Source organism: Scyliorhinus torazame, chromosome 2, assembly GCF_047496885.1.
Source record: "Scyliorhinus torazame isolate Kashiwa2021f chromosome 2, sScyTor2.1, whole genome shotgun sequence".
NCBI classification, from domain to species: domain Eukaryota; kingdom Metazoa; phylum Chordata; class Chondrichthyes; order Carcharhiniformes; family Scyliorhinidae; genus Scyliorhinus; species Scyliorhinus torazame.
The window spans coordinates 191,163,705-191,183,667 of NC_092708.1; the positions used below are offsets into that span (position 1 = coordinate 191,163,705).

At 45.1% G+C, this 19,963-nt stretch overlaps 1 protein-coding gene across 2 annotated transcripts in view; it reads right to left on the reverse strand.

Annotated features, from left to right (window-relative positions):
- nbeal1 (neurobeachin-like 1) overlaps positions 1 to 19,963 on the reverse strand; it is a 384,125-nt gene that overhangs the window by 45,512 nt on the left and 318,650 nt on the right. For both annotated transcript variants that reach the window (XM_072481723.1, XM_072481715.1), the window contains 11 exons: positions 18,403 to 18,708; positions 16,969 to 17,118; positions 15,382 to 15,539; positions 12,430 to 12,554; positions 11,934 to 12,054; positions 10,541 to 10,689; positions 8,516 to 8,649; positions 6,082 to 6,183; positions 3,765 to 3,860; positions 2,918 to 3,042; positions 1,182 to 1,322 (listed from right to left, as the gene is read on the reverse strand). In XM_072481723.1, the coding sequence (XP_072337824.1) occupies positions 1,182 to 1,322; positions 2,918 to 3,042; positions 3,765 to 3,860; positions 6,082 to 6,183; positions 8,516 to 8,649; positions 10,541 to 10,689; positions 11,934 to 12,054; positions 12,430 to 12,554; positions 15,382 to 15,539; positions 16,969 to 17,118; positions 18,403 to 18,708 (1,607 nt within the window). The remainder of the gene's footprint in view (positions 1 to 1,181; positions 1,323 to 2,917; positions 3,043 to 3,764; positions 3,861 to 6,081; positions 6,184 to 8,515; positions 8,650 to 10,540; positions 10,690 to 11,933; positions 12,055 to 12,429; positions 12,555 to 15,381; positions 15,540 to 16,968; positions 17,119 to 18,402; positions 18,709 to 19,963) is intronic.

Genomic DNA, 19,963 nt, shown 5'->3' on the forward strand with positions numbered 1-19,963 from the left:
GTCCAACTGTGCTGTAGCATTTATAAAAACACTGCAGTTAAAGGAGCATAAAATCCAGAACACATCAATACTGAGGGGTCAGTTAGTTGCTAATATCAGACAGTGATGTCACATCCAGCTGCCATGAAAAACACCTCAAGTATAATCATTAGAAACATCTCTTCCACAAATGATGCTGCGCCTCCCAAAGTAATAAAGACCAGCATTGAAGTGTTTTTATTCTTTCAGGAGATGTGTTCCTCGCTGGCAAGGCCAGCATTTGTTGCCCATCCCTAATTGCCTTTGAACTGAGCGTTTCACTCGGCCATTTCAGAGGACAGTTAAGAGTCAGCGACATTGCCGTGGGTCAGACCAGGTAAGGATGGCAGATTTCCTTCCCTAAATAGCTTAATGTCTATCAAGATTAGCTTTGTATTCCAGAATTATTAATTGTATTTAAATAGCACCAACTGCCTCGATGGGATTTGAACCCATGCCCAGTAGAATTAATCTGGGCCTTTGGATTACGAGCTCAGTGAGCTGCAACTTACAGGATACTGCATGGCCTAGATAGAGTGGACATGAGAGGATGTTTGCACTTGCAGGAAAAACTAGAAGCAGAGGACACAATCTCAGACTAAAGGGACGATCCTTTAAAACTGAGAAGAGGAGGAATTTCTTCAGCCAGAGGGTGGTGAATCTGTGGAACTCTTTGCTGCAGAAGGCTGTGGAGGCCAAATCACTGAGTGTCTTTAAGACAGAGATAGATAAGTTTTTGATCAATAAGGGGGTCAGGGGTTATGGGGAGAAGGCAGGAGAATGGGGATGAGAAAAATATCAGCCATGATTGAACGGCGGAGCAGACTCGATGGGCCGAGTGGCCTAATTCTGCTCCTATGTCTTATGTCCTTATGGTCTTATTACCACTACAGTACCCAGTGTCCACTAGTCAAATGAACCCCTCCCTCTGGGGCATTTCCCTTCTATAAAGCTATTTGAACCTCCTCCCTCCACACCAACCCAAATCATGTCAGTTACTCTTGGCATGTTGGTGAAGCTGGTCAGGTCAGCATTTATTGCCAATCTCTGGCTTGAGAAGTTGGCACAAAGTCAGCCTCTTGAATATCCATGTGACAAAAGAGTTCCCACCCTGCTGATATTTCATTAATGGAGACAGTCAAGTATCTGAGAAAGAACTTTACCTGCCACTTTGTAGCTGGATGTGCAAAGTAGTGAAGGGTTCAACCCGGATCAGGTAGTGCATGACACCAGCTGCATTGGAGTAGTGAGTGCCATAGTGAAATTTGTCAATCGTCCCTGTTGGATCCTCAAAATTATCAAACCTATAGCACAAGATGAAAGAGACAGATGAGTGTCTTGTGGGGACCTCAGAGCAAACAGCTTTCTGGGTTATATGCTTACAAAATGAGACCAAAGAATGATCTTCTCTATTGTGAAAGGCAATATTTGTGAGGTGATGCAGAAGTCTCTCAACATCTCTTATTGACTTCTGTCACAATGTGTGTGGATATAGCTGTATAAAAAATGATAATCTGGCAAACACCAGCATCAGACTATGCTAGGCTGGACTAGAACTGACAGAGAAAGTTAAACAAAAGGCAGTTGGTCATCGATTGCAGATAAATATCACTGAATCAATAGCATCATATTCCAAAATTGTAACTGATGGAAACCTTCATTTAATTCAAGATGCCTTTGTTTTTCAAGCCTCTCAAATATGGCACGACAGACAAGGAAGCTGCATTTAAAGTAACGTTTACGTCCCAAAGTGCTCCACAGCAATGAAATACTTTCTGAAGTACAGTCACAGCTGTAGGGAGATCTTGCGGCACAGTGGGTAGTGACTCTACTGCTGGGCAAGAAGCTCCAGGTTCAAGTCCCACTTCTGGACTTGATAGCCACTGAAGGGGTGTTCACAACCTGGCCAAACAAGTTGTAAATTCTTCCAATACCCCTTATGGCAGGTGGTAAGAGCAGCAGAGCTTCCTGGTCAATCATACTGCAGGTGGCAAAGGTAAATCACTGCAGTACTTTGCAAACATAATCATGGACCAATCCAATGGAAGTCCCTGGTCATCAACACCCTCTTGGGAGGACAAGGAGGAGTCACAGCCGTACTGTGGAACACACAGCAGCCAATTTGCTCACAGGAAAGTCCCACACGCAGTGATGTGATAATGATCAGACAATCTGGGCAAGATTCTCTGGCCACCCTGTCGCATGCTTCCCGGCAGCCCGCTGTTGGCAGGATTTTCTGCTCCCGCCATTGTCAATGGGATTTTCCACTGAATCCACTCCACGCCGCTGGGAAACTTGCAGTGGGGTGTACCGTTGGTGGGCATGTGAGATCGCAGACCTCACCCTCAAGTTTTCAAATGTGTTGGTTGAGGGATAAATGTTGGCCTGCAGATCAGCGGGAGTTGCCCTGCTCTTTTTTGGATAGTGCCATAAGATCTGTTATGTCCACCTGAGGGGACAGCCGGTGTTTTTTGTGAAAATAAGGCATCTCCAAAGTTGTAGCATGCTCTCAGTACTGCAGCAAAGCGTCAACTTGGATGTTGTGCTGAAGGCTCCGGAGTAGATCTTGAGCACGTGACCTTAAAACTCAGGTATGAGCCTGAACATTAAGCCCTGCCTGACATGGTTAAGATGATGTGAAGCAATCTCCCCACAAGAGAGCAGTGCATAATATGCCTAATAAAAACTGGCAGGAGTCACAACACACAGGGTCCAGGGACAGTGGAGAGAAGACAGTCTGACTGTTCATCAGTACATCTTTTAAAAAAAATCTGGGTCTAGGGTGACATTGGCTAGAGTCTGTTACAGAGTTCTGCAGGTTCCTCTAGGCAGTAGGAAAGTTCCGACAGGGAAAGAAGTAGGATAGAGGAGACAATTTTAGTTCAGAAGAGGTTCTCACTTTTCCCGGACAGCTTTGGCATTCTTTTCATTCACAACTCCAATGGGCTTGGAGAGGTCCCTGAAGACTTCAGGGTTGTTCAAATCCAGCTCCTCTGAGGTATAATCACTGAGAATCCAAGGAAACTGAAATCAAGAAACCAATGTGTCAATTGTCTGAGATGTGACCAGACCCTACCTTGTGTCCGTTTGAAATACAGATTTTAGCGTTCTTGGATTTAGTGAATACACAATAATATTGGGAACACTACCTTATCACTTCTTGTAAAAACTATTCCCTGAAGGTAATGGATTAATTGAGGATGTAGTACATCCTGCCCAATGTGACAAATGCATAGAAACATTCGGAACATCAAAATACAATACCACAAGTGCTGCATCTGCACTGAGCTGTTTGATTTAGACTCATCAGTGTTCTGAATTTGGTACAAACACATCTGAAAGCTAGATGCAAGATCTTCACTTCCATTCCAGCAACACGAGCTGGACTCAAGCTCTCTCCTGGAGAGGAAGACATAATGCACCTTATTTTTAAAGCATTAAATGCAACTGGTGAAAGGAGCTTTGCAAAAGGGCAGTGATTGATTTGGGAAAAGGCCATGTCAATTCAGCAAGATTTTACAGCCCTTTGACCTGTCCAATGATATGGGGAGCTATCAATGATATGGGGAAATTTGGGGATAAGCGTCAACTGGAAGGCACTGAACTTGTGGCTTTGTTTTGCAGTGAGGTTCACTGCAAAGAAGCATTGGTGATGGTCCCGGTCACTTCACAAAACATACAGCAATTAGCAGGCCAATGGCTAGTCACACTTACATGCTGGATTTGAAAATTATTCTGCTACATACCACTGGATACTGAGCAAGGTCATTGTAAGTCCTTCCTGCGATGGAGTTTAATTGTATGAGATATTCAAAGTTTGAAATCTCTCGGTTCACCCATTTCTGAAGGAGAAAACAGATACAAGTGAGTCTTCTATTCTCTCCTAACCCCATCACTTTGGGATAACGTGCAGGACAATGGAACATAAATAGGAGAGTTGCCAGCACATTGAACTATCTTTATCAGTCCAGTTGAATCTCTAATAAATGGTCACCTTTGGAAAGATTTGGGCTTCAGAGGTAGAAAAAACCCACAGGAAGAAAATTAAGCAGGGCTGTCCCACAATCCTAACAGCCATTATCATCACACCCTGGCAGTAGGTTAAATAAAATCAAAGTACTGCAGATGCTGGAAATCTGAAATGTTAAAAAACCCAGAGAATGCTGGGAAAACTCAGCAAGTTTGGCAGCATCTGTGGAGAGAGAAACAGTTAATGTTTCGAGTCCGTATGACTGCTTAGAAGAGGACAGATGTTGTCACGTTATTCACTTGTGAGGAAGATCTCGGAATCAATCGTCACCAGGAATTCAAAACCTCTGCTGATGGTTCAGTACAATACTGAGGGACTGCTGCTTTTCCCAGAGCTGGACATGTTGAGGACATGAGGTTAAACTGAGGTCCCATCTATCGGCTCACATATGACTGTAAAAGATCCCATGGCACTATTTGGAAAGGAGTAGGCCATTGGTCACAATGCTCTTGTTGCTCCCTGCGACCAATGTTGACAAAAATGGATCTGTTGAACATTCGTCGGTGGGACTTTGCTGTTTGCAAACTGAGTGCCATGATTTACCACATACAGTGTACTTCAGAATCAAATCAATTGGCTGCACAATGCTATGAACGTTAGGAGGATGCAATGTTGTGCTACATAAATGCAATTTTGTTTCTTCCAAGGTCAAACATGAACCCAATTGTTCACAGCATGAGATAATTTATTATGTATCTTTTTTTCCTTATTCTTTCATGGGATGTGGGCGTCACAGCAAGGTCACCATTTGTTGTCCATTCCTAATTGCCCTCGAGTCGAATGGCTCACTAAGCCATTTAAGAGTCAACCACATGTAGCCCAGACCGATGAGGGTGGCACATTTCCTTCTATTTATATTCTAGATTTATTGATCGAATTTAAATTCCAATAGCTGTTGTGGGATTTGAACCACTGTCACCAGATCATTGGCCTGGGTTTCTGGATTATTAGTCCAGTGATAATACCACTACGCCACCATGTCCTCTGCAATCTCCCAATGATGTATTCCATCATTTTACAGCCAGTCATGATTTGTTGTATCAGTGTGCATGGCTATATGATGACCATTTGCTAATATGCATCTTTGGGTTTCTGGCAACTTTTCAGTACACACCCCACATGGAATAATTTACAGTGCCCTTCGACTTCCTCTGGTGGGAAACCTTCTGTGGGGGGGGTTAATTGAAAGTTTAAAAACTGAGATTTTTAGACTTGTTACTTTTTCTTTTTAAGGAATATGGTACCAAGGCTGTTATGTGGAGTTGATCATCAGTCATGATCTCATTGAATGGTGGAGCAGGTATGAAGGGCTGAATCGCCTCCTCCTATTGCTAAATATCTCTAATAATCTGATCCCTTAAATTTAGGCACGTGCCCTGTGACGTGCATTTCATGAGGAGCAATGACTGGCAGAGCTTAAGGATGAACTTTTACATCCACTGTGATTCTCATGAGAAAACTAAGCGCACTTCTACCATAAGACACAAAGGGTGTGACGTAAGAGTATGGAATCAACTAGGATAAATCAAACTGAGGTACAGCTTAGCCACAATCTAACTGAGTGGAGGAACAAGCTAGAATGGCTGAATGGCCTCCTCCTGTTCCCACCCTACCTCCGGCAGCTGCCCGGGTTTGTAGGGTCAGAATTCACTGCTATTGTCTTCTGGCTCCCCGCACGGCATGTTTTCCAGCGGTGGAGGCGGCTCGCCACTAAATCTTCTGGTCCTGCCAACGTCCACGACGTTTTGCACGGCTTGCCCATCCTGTCACTGGGAAGGGGGTGGGGGTCACCTTCAGCAGGACCGACCAGAAGATCTCGCTGGCGGGAAAGGCTGGAAAATCCCAATGTCACATATTTGTTTTCAATTCATTATTTGGGGATGAATCTGCATGCATCACCTTTTCCTATTTTGCAGCCTCCTGTTGCAAAGGGGGAACCCTGAGCCTTAACAGTATTGCGGCTCATGTTGTGACAACATTGCCACTGCTGAAGGAAATTTCTGGTTGGTGTTTAACCCTTATGATAATAATACCTGTGTAAGTCCTGAAGCCTTCAGCAGCTCCTGGGGTGATCGTGTGCCATAGAGGTTGGGCGGTCGCAGGGACAATATACGGCTGTAGACTTTGTTCCTCACCTGAAATGGAGGTGGAAGGAAAGAACAGATCATTTGGCAAGAGTGGCAAAGGACAGCAGTGAACACAAATATATCCCTGATCTCAATTATGTCTGAACAATGCTCTAAGAGGGACTGGTGGAGGAAAGCAATGCAACCACTCCACCTTTTGACTTGGACTTACACAGCAGTTATTTCTCAGTTTCAGAAAAAAGTGCCCTCTCTTATTTAGTTTCCCTGCAGATGACGACACGTTACATTCAGGATTCCAGTCACTACCCTAATAGTTTCTTAGTAGTCGTGGCAATTAACCAAAAATCTGTGATAAGATGAGTGAACATCTCAAAAGTTTCAGCTGATCAGAGAAACAGCCAACTTGGGTTTGCAAGGGGTTAGTCATCCCTGACAAACCTGATTGAATTTTTTGCAGAGATGACTGGATTATTGTACAGGGAAATGCCTATGGATGTTATTTATATGGACTTCCAGAAGGCATCTGATGACGATCCTCAGAAGAGATCGTTAACTATAGTTGAAGTCCAAGGTACTGAAGGCAAATTATGGATCTGGTTAGGAAATTAGTTGAGTGGAAGGAGACAGAGCGTCGTGATAACAGGCGAATATGACTAGTGGTATCTCTCAAGGAACTATGTTGGGGCTTCAACTATTCACAATTAACTATTAGCTAATAACAACTTAGCTGATGGGATCATGAGCCACATATTGCTTATATACCAAGATAGTCGGCATAAATGGAAGCGTAATCTATTAATATCACTTTATAATGTTAAGTGGGCAAAATGGTGTCAAATGGATTTCAATGTACGCAAACATGAGATCATCCACTTTGGACCTTAAAATGATTCTAATTGATGAAACGCTAGAACAGTGGGGCTCCAAAGAGACTGGCAGCCCTGATACACATATTGTTACAATATCATGAGCAGTTATAGAAAATAATCGAGAAGGATAATAGGCAGCTGGCAATAGGAGGACAATACAAGGGGGTAAGAGTCATGCTTCAGCCATATAAAGCTCTAGTTTGGCCACACTTGGGAGTTACTTTGAGCAGTTTTGAGCATCATACCGTACGAAGGATATATTGGCCTAGGAGCGAATGCACTTTAGGATTACATTAATGATACCTTTTACAAGGAGATCTTGCATAAACTGGGGTTCTCTTTCCTGTAATTTAGAAGGTTAACAAATAGTTTGGTCAAAATTTCAAAGTATTATGGGGAACCAATAGGGAAGATAAAAAGAAACTGGGCGCGATTCTCCACTCCCACGCCGGTTGGGAGAATCGCCAGGGCCGCCAAAATTTCCCGGGACGCCGGTCCGACGCCCTCCCACGATTCTCCCAAGCGGCGGGAACGGCCCGGTCGCGTTTCGCGGGCCGCAGGTCGGAGAATCGCCGGAGACACCGAAAATGGCGATTCTCTGGCACCCCCGCTATTCTGAGGCCCGGATGGGCCGAGCGGCCAGGCAAAAACGGCGGGTTCCCCCCCGGCACCGTCCACACCTGGTCGCTGCAGTCCTGAGCGGTGGGTGAACGCTGGGGGGGGGGGGGGGGGCGGCCTGCGGGGGGGCGAGGGGGGATCCTGCACCGGGGGGTACCTCAGATGCGGGGTGGCCCGCGATCGGTGCCCACAGATCGTCGGGCCGTCCTCTGTGAAGGAGGACCTCCTTCCTTCCGCGGCCCCGCAAGATCCGTCCGCCATCTTCTTGCGGGGCGGACTTAGAGAGGACGGCAACCACGCATGCGCAGATGACGCCCGTTATGCGGCGCCGGCCGCGTCATCTATGCGGCGCCGCTTTTACGCGGGCGACAAGGCCTGGCGCGTGTAGATGACGCGGCCTCGATCCTGGCCCATTGTCAGGGCCTGAATCGTTCGGGACCGGGGCTGTTTCGCGCCGTCGTGAACCTCAACGGCGTTCACGACGGCGCGGCCACTTCGGCGTGGGAGTGGAGAATCCCGCCCACTGTTTTTGCTGGTTGGGGAGTCCGGAACTAAGAGGCATAACTAAATTTTTGATGACCAACAGTAATAAGGGCGATGAGTCAAATGTGGGTATATGGAGTTACGTTGCAAATTAGCCATAATCACACTGAATGGTGGGACGGCTCAAGGGGTTAAATGACCTCCTCCTGTTCGTATTCCAGTTTCATTGAGGTGTGGGAAGCAAATGGGTCTCATTAGTGGAAAAAGAATATATGAAGTAAACCATCACCTCAGACAAGAGTGATGGGAGCGAAGGGATGCTCAGGCACATTTTGCTGTTTTTTGGGGCAGAATTTCCACTTGCCTGAGGCAATGAGCACCATTATTCTGAGGATTCATTTTGGTCTCACCTCTTTTTTGAAGTTGAGGAAGTAGTTAGTTTGGTCGATCAGAAAGATCTCCAACGCCGAGCGTCTCAAATTGTAACGGCGCAGGTGGATCTCACGCAGCTGAGAGAGGGGCCACTTAAAATCGTGCCCTACCCCTGCAGTGCAAAAAAACCACATTTTCATTTTATGTCCTTATATAAAAGAGAAGTGCAGAAACGATGTGAGGTCACACATCCCCCAACAGTTTGTATTCGTATTTACAAAATGCAATACTCAAGGAGGGCACATGCAATTTGTTAATCATAAAAGCAAAATACTACAGATGCTGGAAATCAAACAGAAAATGCTGGAACAACGCAGCAGGTCAGGCAGCATCTGTGGAGAGAGGAAAAGAATTAATGTTTTGAGTCCGTATGACTTCTTTAGAGCGAAAGAGAGGGAGAAATATGAAATACTGTTGACGAGAGGGGCTGGAGCAACTGGAGCAGAGTAGAAGGTCAGTGGTTGGCGGGAGATGAGAGAGATTGCAACAAGGTTGAGTATGTCAGGAGACAGAGGAAACGTTAATGGCAGGAGAGGAGGTGCCAGTAGTGACATAAAGTTAAGATATCAGAATGTGTTCTGGGAGAACAAAGGTCAGTGCTCAGTGAAAGCAAATCTAAAGAATTTGTCAAGCATTTTGCACATGACAATCAACATGTCCCAAAAGGGAACAATGTCCCGTACTGAGCGTGTTTAGCTGCGTGTTTCTCAGTGCTCGCAGTGCCGAGAAACACATTGCTATTCAATGCAACTCACGTTGTATAAGGGGCCTGAATGGGCAACGTGCGGCCTCTAGCCCCGTTTTGTACAGTGGGGCACTCCACTCGTCAGAACTCCCCAGTGCAGTGAGAGATCATGCCAGGTTGAGTTCTTCAAAGTCTCAATAATGTACATACTATTTATGACTTTTATGAAGATGGGAACTGGCCTGTCTTGTACTTTATTTGTTCTATAACTTATTTATTGAATGGCGTATAGAACCAAAAGTTTTTAATGCCCCTATGATCTTTCTCCGAGCTTACTTATGGCAGAGATTAGTGTTGAATTTCTGGCTCTGCTCTGAAGCATGTTGCAGCTCCTCAACATGGCCCAATCTGCTTTTAATAGCACACTTCCTCGGAGCAATTCTTTCTAAATTTTGCTTTTGTTTGACAGTCCTCCAACCAACCCATCTGATTGCCAGCCTGTGTCTAACCATTGTGTAGCCATGCACTGTTCCCCTAGGACAGTTCGGGCAATCAGTAAACATCTTTTACCTTTCCACTCACACGAGAGCTTTGGAAGAAACCATTTGTTTCACTGATTTCTTGCAATGTTTCCAGCTCAGTTGGAAACCCCACAAGTGGTTTAAGGAGGCTACGGCGACTTTTAAGAGAGTTGTTTCAAGTAAAGAAGGAATTTGATAGGGAAAGTAAGGGTTAACCACAATGGCTAGGGTAAGCAGGGGAGACAAATCTGAGGTAATTGGCAAAAGACCCAGAAGGGAGATTAGGAGGTTGTTTTCCTTCTGCGCAGAGAGATGTTATGATCTGAAATGGTGGTGGAGGCAGATTCCACAGTAACTTTAAAGAGGGAATGGGTGAAATAGAGTTACGGAATTTTACAGCACAAAAAGAGGTCCATTGGTCCGGCCTGTCTGCGCTGGTCATCAAGCATCTACCTATTCTTAAAAGGACAAAAATTTACAGAGCTGTGGGGAAATAGCAGGAAAGTGGACCAGCTGGAACGTACTTTCAAAGGGCTGGCACAGGCTGAACACTCTCTTCCTGTGTTACATGATTCTCAACATACCAAGACTTAAAGAGAACTGACTGTTATTTAGGATGGACCAATACAATCCCCCAACTGAAGGCAAAGTAGCCTTTACTCAATCATTCAAAAATAAACCAATTTTCCTCACACGTATTTACAGCCTGAGGTGAATAAAAAAGGTGGCACGGTTTAACAAGAGGTTCTTGCAAAGTGGGAGATTTTCCAGTTCAGAGTATGTGGACCATCTCTTACCTTCCTCCTTGTCCACGCTCCCATCAAAAAAGTTGATGTGCTGGGTGGTGACCTCCAGGCGCCCTGACACGACGTCCATGATGGTGATCAGGTCACAGTCCTCGGAGATCACCAGCTTTTCTTTCTGATTCTGCTCCTCCTTCTCGTTGCTAAAAACAGCAAGAGGCCGGATTGAGATGGACTGTAGTGTATATCCCACTGGCATGGATTAAATCAATTGGACTGTGGATTTAAAGCCATTCACACTAACTAAATTGGTGTCATCACTAGTTAAATTGGTCTTGGATTCACTGCCTGGAAGCATAATCCACTGTCACTTTCAAAAGGAAATGGATAAATAATTGAAAAGGCAGTATAGGTGGGGCAATGGGGGCAGAGCTGAGGAGTGAGAGTAATCAAAGAGTCAGCACAGATGCAATGAGCCAAATGGCCTCCTACTGCACTGCATGGGTCTGAGATTATTCCAGACAGGCTGTTCAAGCAGAACAATGATCACCTTCTTCAATTCACTGTCAGTTGAGCGATACGATGACACTGACAACCTCGAGAGAAATAAGTCTACCGTTCACATCCGGTGCAGCTGATGAGCCATACCGGAAGAAAACCATTCCCGAGGAAAGATGTGAAATCTGTAATTTAGCCCAGGCTCAAGGGGCTAAATGGCACACTCCTGCTAGCATGGAAGGATGAAATACAACAGTAATGTGGAAATTGCTTTTGACTCGTCATATTTGCAGCACCCTAATGATGGCAGTGTTGAGAAACAGCATAGATCTTTGCTGTCACCAGGTGGCAATATTTCACTTTGTACAGTGATATTGTACAATTCTATAAAGTACAAAACCTTTGCACAAGCATTTGTGAAGCTTGAAGGGAAAGTGATAGTTCTAATAAATTCTGGAGGACAATTAAAAATGCAATTTATATTAAATTCAACAGTCTTCAATCAATTGACGAGTCAGTGTTATACTGTAAGTTAACGTGTTGCAAGTTTAAGTAAGAAATCATTCATAATAGATGACTGGGAAACATGCATATATCAACCATGGCATCAAGTGTGGTATATATTACATTTAACTTTCTTTCATTTTAAATGGCTTCACAGCAGAGGAGAAAGAAGAATCATTGAAAACCGGTGAGATTTTCAACTGTAGAATTATTTGCGAAAGGGGGAATAAGACAATATTTTAGTTATTTTTCTCAAATACTCGATAACTAGTGCATAACCTGCTTTCAACGCCTCAAATGCTTCTGTTCATCCCCACTATATCACGACCCTCAGGCATTTACTATTTCAAACACATCATAATCACAACACTTTTTTTGCGATGGTGGAGCAGGGGGCTGCATTTGAGAGCTTTCCAGACTGACATTCCGACAAGACAGCACTTACATGTTACTGAGCACGCTCAGATCTTCATCAGCCAGGCGATCATCCTCCAGGTCACTGACCTTGGCCTGTTTCACTGCTTGCAGCAGCAAAGAATCATTTGATGGTGCAGTCTGCTGGACCCCTATACAGATGGAGAATAGTCTGAGTTCAGTCTAAAATATTCACAAAAGGCCACAAAGACTGAAGGAGCTGACATTAGGCAATTTTGCATGTGGCCATTTTAAATTCCAGCCAAGTTTATTCCTAATATTTTGAGTGTTAAGGGACAGGCAAAATGCACCCGATCTAATCCGATCCATAGAACGTGTATTTTTAAAAAATGCAAATAGATGGCAGGGGCAGCTGGAGATGTGATCCTGTAGCAGGATACCATCTTATTCTGAATCCGAACCTATACGTGAGAAACTTTCCAAAGAGAAAGCAACTGCTTTAGTGCCATTGGTTCATGTTACAGACATTGAAATTAAACTGAGCCCCAAATGGTTCAGGCACTCACCAAGATTATCACGTAGTGCACTGGCATCAGTATGGGGGTCAAAGCTGTAGTCCTGGACCAGCTTAAACCTCATGCGGGAATAGTTTTCCACACTGGACAATTTCCAATGCATAAAATCCGGTTTTCTAGCACAATAAATAGGAGTAAATGATCAATTAAATCAGAAGCTGACAACAATGTGCATTTATATAGTGTCTTAACAATAGAAAACACTCCAAAGTCTGTCACAGAGAAACTGACAAAATAAAAGAAATGATCATAGCATGGTCAAAATGCTGTTTTTAAAATTTTAATTTGTAAAATAAATTTAAAGTACTCAATACATTTATTTTCCAATTAAGGGGCAATTTAGCGTGGCCAAGGTTGTGGGGTTGAGATCCATGCAGACACTGGGAGAATGTGAAAACTCCACACGGACAGTAAACAGGGGCCGGGATCAAACCCGGGTCCTCGGCGCCGTGAAGGAGCAGTGCTAACTACTGCATCCTGAGGGATGGAGAGGAGTTAATGAAGAGAATTACAGAGCTTGGGCAGCGAAAGTGCAGCCGCTTATATTGGGGCACAGGCAAGAGAGGACTGCATACGAGAATGTTGGGGGGGGGGGGGCTTGTAGCCCTGGAGGGAGATAGGGAGGGGAGAGGCCATGATGGGATTTCAATATGAGGATGAGAATTTTGAATTCAAAATGTTGGGTTGAGGAGATTAAATGGAACTCCAGAAAGGACTTGGGGTGATAAGTGAATGGGACTTGGGCATGACATAGGGGAAAAAAGGGTTTTGGTTGAGCTGAAATCTACACGGGATGAAGGACTGGAAACCAGCCAGAAGAGCAGAGCAGAAACCAGGCCTTTAGGCGATGAGGTGAGGATTTCAAAAATGGATGCGTTGAGGTCACGGTGGAGGTTGGCAGCTATCATGAGGGCCAGGAAGGTTTGGTGGTTATTTCGCAATTTAGTTGGAACAGGAGTCAAGAAAGCTGAAATAAAGTTTCATAAAAATGAAGACTTGCATTTACATAATGCCTTTCACAACCTCAGTATATCCTCGAAACTCTTTACAGCCCATGAAGTACAGTCCTGAATTGTCAACACTGTCGTAATGTAGGACATGTGGCAGCCAATTTACATACAACAAGCTCCCTCAAACAACAATGAGATAACAACCAAATAATCTGTTTTTGGCAATTGGCCACGGGCTAAATATTGTCCAGTATAACATCAAGAATTCCCTTGCTCTTGTTCGTGTAGTGCCATAGAGATCTTTTACTTCTGATTGAGACTGCAGATTGGACTTCAGATTAATGTCTCATCAAAGCGACGATACCTTTGACACGGCAGCACCCCCTCAGTGTCAGCCTGAATTACAAGATCAAATTGTTGGAGTGGGACTTGACTCAAGAGTTGTGAATGTGAATGCTACCACAGAGATTATTACATACTCAGCCACGGCTAACGCCTTGGTGCCTGGCAGAGTTAAGTGTGGGCCAGAAAGATTTAGCCTTGCATATCTCAAATAGAGTTTGGAACAATATGTGTATTGTAAGGAATACAAGGGTTAACAATAAGCTAATTCACCACCAGAGGAGATAAGGAGCTGTGATATAAATATCATGTGATATTTCATGGGATTCTGGGAGAAGGTTGTAAGGCATGAGAGAAATGGGGGGCTGGATTCTCTGCTCCCTGCTGCCGAAATAGCGTTCAGCGATGGGGCAGAGATTCCGTTTTGATGCCAATATCGGGATTGGCGCCGGTTTTCATTTTCTCCGCCCGCTGAAAAGTGGCGTACTGCTCCAAGTATCCGCGGCCTCAGGCCAATGCCCGAGGCCCGCCCCACGATGCTCCTTCCTCAACCGACTGAGTTCCCGACGGCGTGGGTTACATGTGCTCACATTGTTCGGGAACCTCGCGTGGCGGCTGCGGACTCAGTCCGGCGCTGCCGCAGTCGGGGGAGGGACGATCCGCACCGGGGGGGGGGGGGGCTTCATTCGGGGCAGGGGGCTTTATTTGGGGCTGGCGGCACTGTGGGCAGGCGGTCTGGGGTGTGCGAGCGGCTGAAGGGGGGGGCACTACTTTTGCAGTCCGGGCCCGCGGGCTGAGTCCACCACGAAGCACGGCACGGCCGCTGCCGTGCGCATGCGCAGGCACGGAACCGTAAATGCTCAGGGCCGTATCGGCAGCTAGAGCTGCGAGCTCTATGCTACCTCCCTGCTAGCCCCCAGCAAAATGAGGAATCGATGGCTGTTTTGCGCTAGTTTTCCTGGCGTAAAAGACCACCGTTTTCATGCCAGCGTGGGGACTTAGTCTCCAAAACGGAGAATCCAACCCCAGGTGTATAACACAAGAGTTCTGTTGTAAGATATTTTGTATTGTTTTACTTCACAACTTATTCCTTGTTGACTGGTTAGAATCTTTAATTTAGTAGTGTAAAATAAATTAGCTCTGTTCAATAACTCAGCTTGATGTTCTTTGTTAACACTCCATTCTCTGAGCATCCTGATAGACCCAACAGAGAACATTACAGTGTCGTGTTTCCAATAATCGGTGCGTACTTAACATTTTATTTGGCTTCACGTGGAACAAAGCAAACAACTTTAATTGTCTCATTAAATGAGAGAGGCTAACACCTGACACAAAAAATGAATAGCTGGCAGTTAAACTCCAAGCTGGTTTACCAGTAAAGGAAATTGCTACTCCTAGATTGGTTTAGGCATAATTGCAGCCCCACACTGAACTGATGTTCTCTGCAGTGTTGCCAGAAAAGCCGGCCAATTCAGGGCAATGAGGGGTGGGGAAATCAGTGTGTATTTGGCTGTGTTACTCATATCCCAGAAACAAATATAGCAAAGAATGTCAACCTAAAGTCACACACCCACCCGTGAAATTCTGATAGGATATTGAGTTCACAGTACAGGACTATGACATCTCACAGAGGTTATTGCAAGCCACGTACTTATCAGCCCATGGTCCTCGCTCACAGGTTAAATAGTGCTGGGCCGCCTTCCACTGCCTCAGCGTCGCTGTGTACTGGCTGTTGAGCTGTTTCAACATGCTGTTATAACGCAGGTTCTCTTGTCTGGCTTTGCGGGTGAATGGTTCAACAAAATACTCCTGGCACCGAGACAAAACAAAAAGAAAAAGAGTAATTAAAACATCGAAAGTTTTTCACCAAATAATGATTAACAGGTGGGTGAGTCATAGAGAGTGGAGGAAAAACACCAGAACCATACAATTTGATACTGCGATTGGGGGCAGAGGTTGAATTGAAGGTTCTTTCGGATGTCTGAGCAGGATAGGTTGAATGGCCATCTTCATCCACATGTATCTTGTCATTACTAATTCCATCTACGCCAAATTCTTGATGTATGTTTGTGTATTTAGGTGCACAATTTTAATGGGCAAATATTTGGGCATCTCAGTTACCACATTATGAATCATACGGCACTGAAAGTGAGGAGGGCATTTAGTCCATTGTGCCTGCGTTAGCTCTGTCAAACAGCTCTCCAATTGGTCTGCCTCGCTCTTTTCTTGTATTTTACTTCTTTTTCAGTACAAATCCAAATCCTTTTGATTCCGAGACCACCACCATTTCAAGGCAGATTGCACGTCTGATCAACTCCCTGCTTACAGAGAAAAATTCCCATATCCTCCCCTGCTGGTTCCTTTGCCAAGTATCTTCAAATCAGCTCCCTCCGATTACCAAACCCACTGCCGTCCAAAGAAATTTAAAGTTCTGGTGTGTTGAGAGCATGGACACTCAGTGTGAAAAAGTATCTTGACAGACAGTGGTTCAAGAACTGTTGGGCTGGCACAGCCATTCACTTCTGGAATTTGAACAGCTCACCAATGCCAGAGTTTCCAAACCCATACAACAACACAGTGCATTTCTTTGGCATCCTTAAGGCAATAAAATGTCCCTGATGGAATCATTATCAAACATATTGGTATTGGACAGTATCCATGAGTGTCTTAAAGGAAGGTGGGGATGTTTCAGAGGAGAGTTCAGAGCATAGGCCTGGACTGCTGAAGGCATGGCCACTAATGGTAAAACAGAGGAAATTGGTGATGCACAAGATGCCACATTTGGAGGAATACAGAGTTTTCAGAGAGGAAGTCACAGAGAACAGCAGTGGCAAGGACATGAGGGCAGGGATTCAAATGCAAGACTGAGAACTTTAAATTCAATTTGTTGCAGGATTGAGCCAATATGGGTTAATAAGCATTAATCAAGAGTTATTAGTTGGTGGGGGCAGCAGGGAGCTGAGATTTGTGAACTATAGTCTGGCATATTTCATTATCCTTCGGTTCGGGAGGATGAGCTGGGCACCTCTTACGCTGCTCTTTGAATGCAGGGTTACAAATCCTCGCCAATAAATCAGTTGCATTATGTTTCAAAGACACAAAGAGGTGGCTGACTAGGATTGAGAGGTTCCAGATTTTCTCATTTTTTTCCTTTCAAGGACGGAAGAAGGTGAAAAAAAGACGAAATGAGAAAAGATCTCTTTTATTAATCGGCGGTTTGCAGATTCCACCCCCTCACCTGGAACTTGAGCTTGCTTTCTCCTTTCTCCCGATCTCTCTTGTGCAAATTCACCATCATAGTTTCATAGCATCCCTTCCAGAAGATTGCCATGCGCTCGTGGCCTTTGCTGAATGTTTCCACTTCATATTGCTTCATCGACGGAATGATCTGAAAACCAGGATAACAGACTCAATGGTTCACAATGACACATACAAGAAATAGAAGCAGGAGTAGGTCATTCAACCCACCTGCTCCGTCATTCGATAAGATCATGGCCGATCTGACTGTGGCCTTAACCACACTGTCCTGTTCACTCCCTATAACCATCGACTCCCTTGTTAATCAAAAATCTACCTCTCAGCCTTGAATATATTCAATGACCCAGCCTCCACTGCTCTCTGGGGAAGAAAATTCCAGACTCCCAACCCACAAAGAGAGAAGGAATTTCTCCTCATCTCCATCTTAAATGGGAGACCCCATGTTCTTTAAACTCTGTCTCCTAGTTCTACATCCCTCCACAAGGGGAAAACACCCTCTCATCATCAACCCTATCCAGTCTCCTCAGAATATGATGTTTCAATAAAGGTAACTCACCACCTGACCTTCCCAAAGCCTGTCCACAATCTGCAGTGCAGAACTCAGGAGTGTAATGGATGAGTGCAGCTCAGGCAATACTCAAGAAGCTCAACACCATCCAGGACAAAGCAGCCCCCTGATTCCTACCCCTTCCAAAAACATTCACTCCCTCCACTACAGATGAACGATGGCAGCCGTGTGTACCATCCACAAGATGCACTGCAGGAATTCACCAAGGTTCCTTAGGCAGCACCTTCCATACCCACGGCAGCTACCATCTAGAAGGACAAGAACAGCTGATGCCTGGGAACCCCACCACATGGAAGTTCCTCTCCAAGTCACTCACCACCTCCACTTGCAAACATATCGGCCGTCCTTCACTGTCGCTGGGTCAAAATCCTAGAACTCCCTTCCTAACAGCACCTCAGGGACTGCAGCAGTTCAAGAAGGCAGCTCACCACCACCTTCTGAAGGGCAACTAGGGTTGGGCAACAAATGCTGGACTAGCCAGCAATGCCCATACCCCGGTAAATAAATATTTTCAAAATTACCTCTCATTCTTCTAAATTGCAGTGTATTTAGGCTCAACCTGTTCAACCTTTCCTCATAAGCCACTCCTTTATCCCAGGAATCAGCCCAGTGAACCTTCTCTTAACCTTCTCTAATGCCATTATATTCTGTCTCAAATAAGGAGATCAAAACTGAACTCAGTTTTCCAGATGTGGTCTCAGAAAGGCCCTGTACAGCTGTAGCAAAACCTCCCTACTTTTATACTCAATTCCCCTCACCTTTCTCCCAAATGACCAGAAAAAGAGACCCAGGCGGAGAATGTGGGGCCATTAATGGGTTACAGAACACCAAAACGATGCTACATACATATTTGTCAATGTAAACGCGCCATTCATCAGATCTGCAGTACTCCTGAAAGTCTTCAAAGAAAGAAGGACTGCCGTTGCTTTGAGGCAGAGCTGGCAAGTGCAGATTCATGTACAGCAACTCATAGATTTTGGACACCAGAGTTCGTATTATTGGGATCAGGAAAGAGTAGGTTTCAGTTCTCTCTCGGATGGACTTGGTCAAGGTTTCCTCCAGTTTCCCCAAAAGGAAACAAGCTTCATCTCGGTTGACTATCTCCTTTGTCTGCAGTATAGTGTTGAGCTTTGCTGCAGCCATGGCACACACCTATTGTTCAAAAAAAAAAGGGTGGCTTCTGATTAGTTGGAATGATCCAATACCAAACACTACAGACAATATATTCCCTGCTTTTCCTTTGCCTGTTTTGGGGGACGTGGTGGTGTTATGGGCCAGGGTCTAGAAAACTCCAAAGTATATCATGGAGTTTACCTGACCTACAACTTTTAATAGATTTTTGTTATGGGGCTGGTTTAGCACAGTGGGCTAAGAGCTGGCTTACAATACAAAACAAGACCAGCAGCGTGGATTCAATTCCCATTCCAGCCTCCCCGAACAGGTGCTGGAATGTGGCGACTAGGGGCTTTTCACAGTAACTTCATTGCAGCCTACTTGTGACAATAACCAATTATTATTAGTATTATGAGGAGCACAAGGGCCTACTTTCCAGGGGGTAATGCAACAAAGACCTTGTATTTTTAAACAAAACAATGTTTTGTTTTTAAAAAAATATATTTTATTAAAGTTTTCAAACACAATTTTTCCACCTTACAACTCAACATAAAAGATAACACAATAACTAATAAGTAACATTATTTAAATAAAATAGTGAACTAACAAAGTAACAAAAAATAGTGCCCCCCCCCCCCCCCCCCCGGGCTGCTGCTGCTGACGATCTATTTTCCCTTAACTCCCTTGTTAGATAGTCAAGGAACGGTTGCCACCGCCTGGAGAACCCTTGAACCGAACCTCTCAATGCAAACTTCATCCGTTCCAGTTTTATGAACCCTGCCATATCGTTTATCCAGGCCTCCACGCCGGGGGGTTTCGCTTTCTTCCACATGAGTAAGATCCTTCGCCGGGCTACCAGGGGACGCAAAGGCCAGAATATCGGCCTCTTTCGCCTCCTGCACTCCCGGCTCCTCCGCTACCCCAAATATAGCCAACCCCCAGCCTTTCTTGACCCGGATCTTCACCACCTTTGAAATCACTCTTGCCACTCCCCTCCAGTACTCATCCAGTGCCGGACACGACCAAAACATATGTGTGTGGTTCGCCGGGCTTCCCAAGCACCTCCCGCACCTGTCCTCCACTCCGAAGAACCTGCTCAGCCTTGCTCCCGTCATGTGTGCTCTGTGTGGAACCTTGAATTGTATCAGGCTAAGCCTGGCACACGAGGAAGAGGAATTTACCCTACTTAGGGCATCAGCCCACAGACCCTCCTCAATCTTCTCCCCCAGCTCTTCTTCCCATTTTCCCTTCAGCTCCTCTACCAGCGCCTCCCCCTCGTCTCTCATCTCCTGAT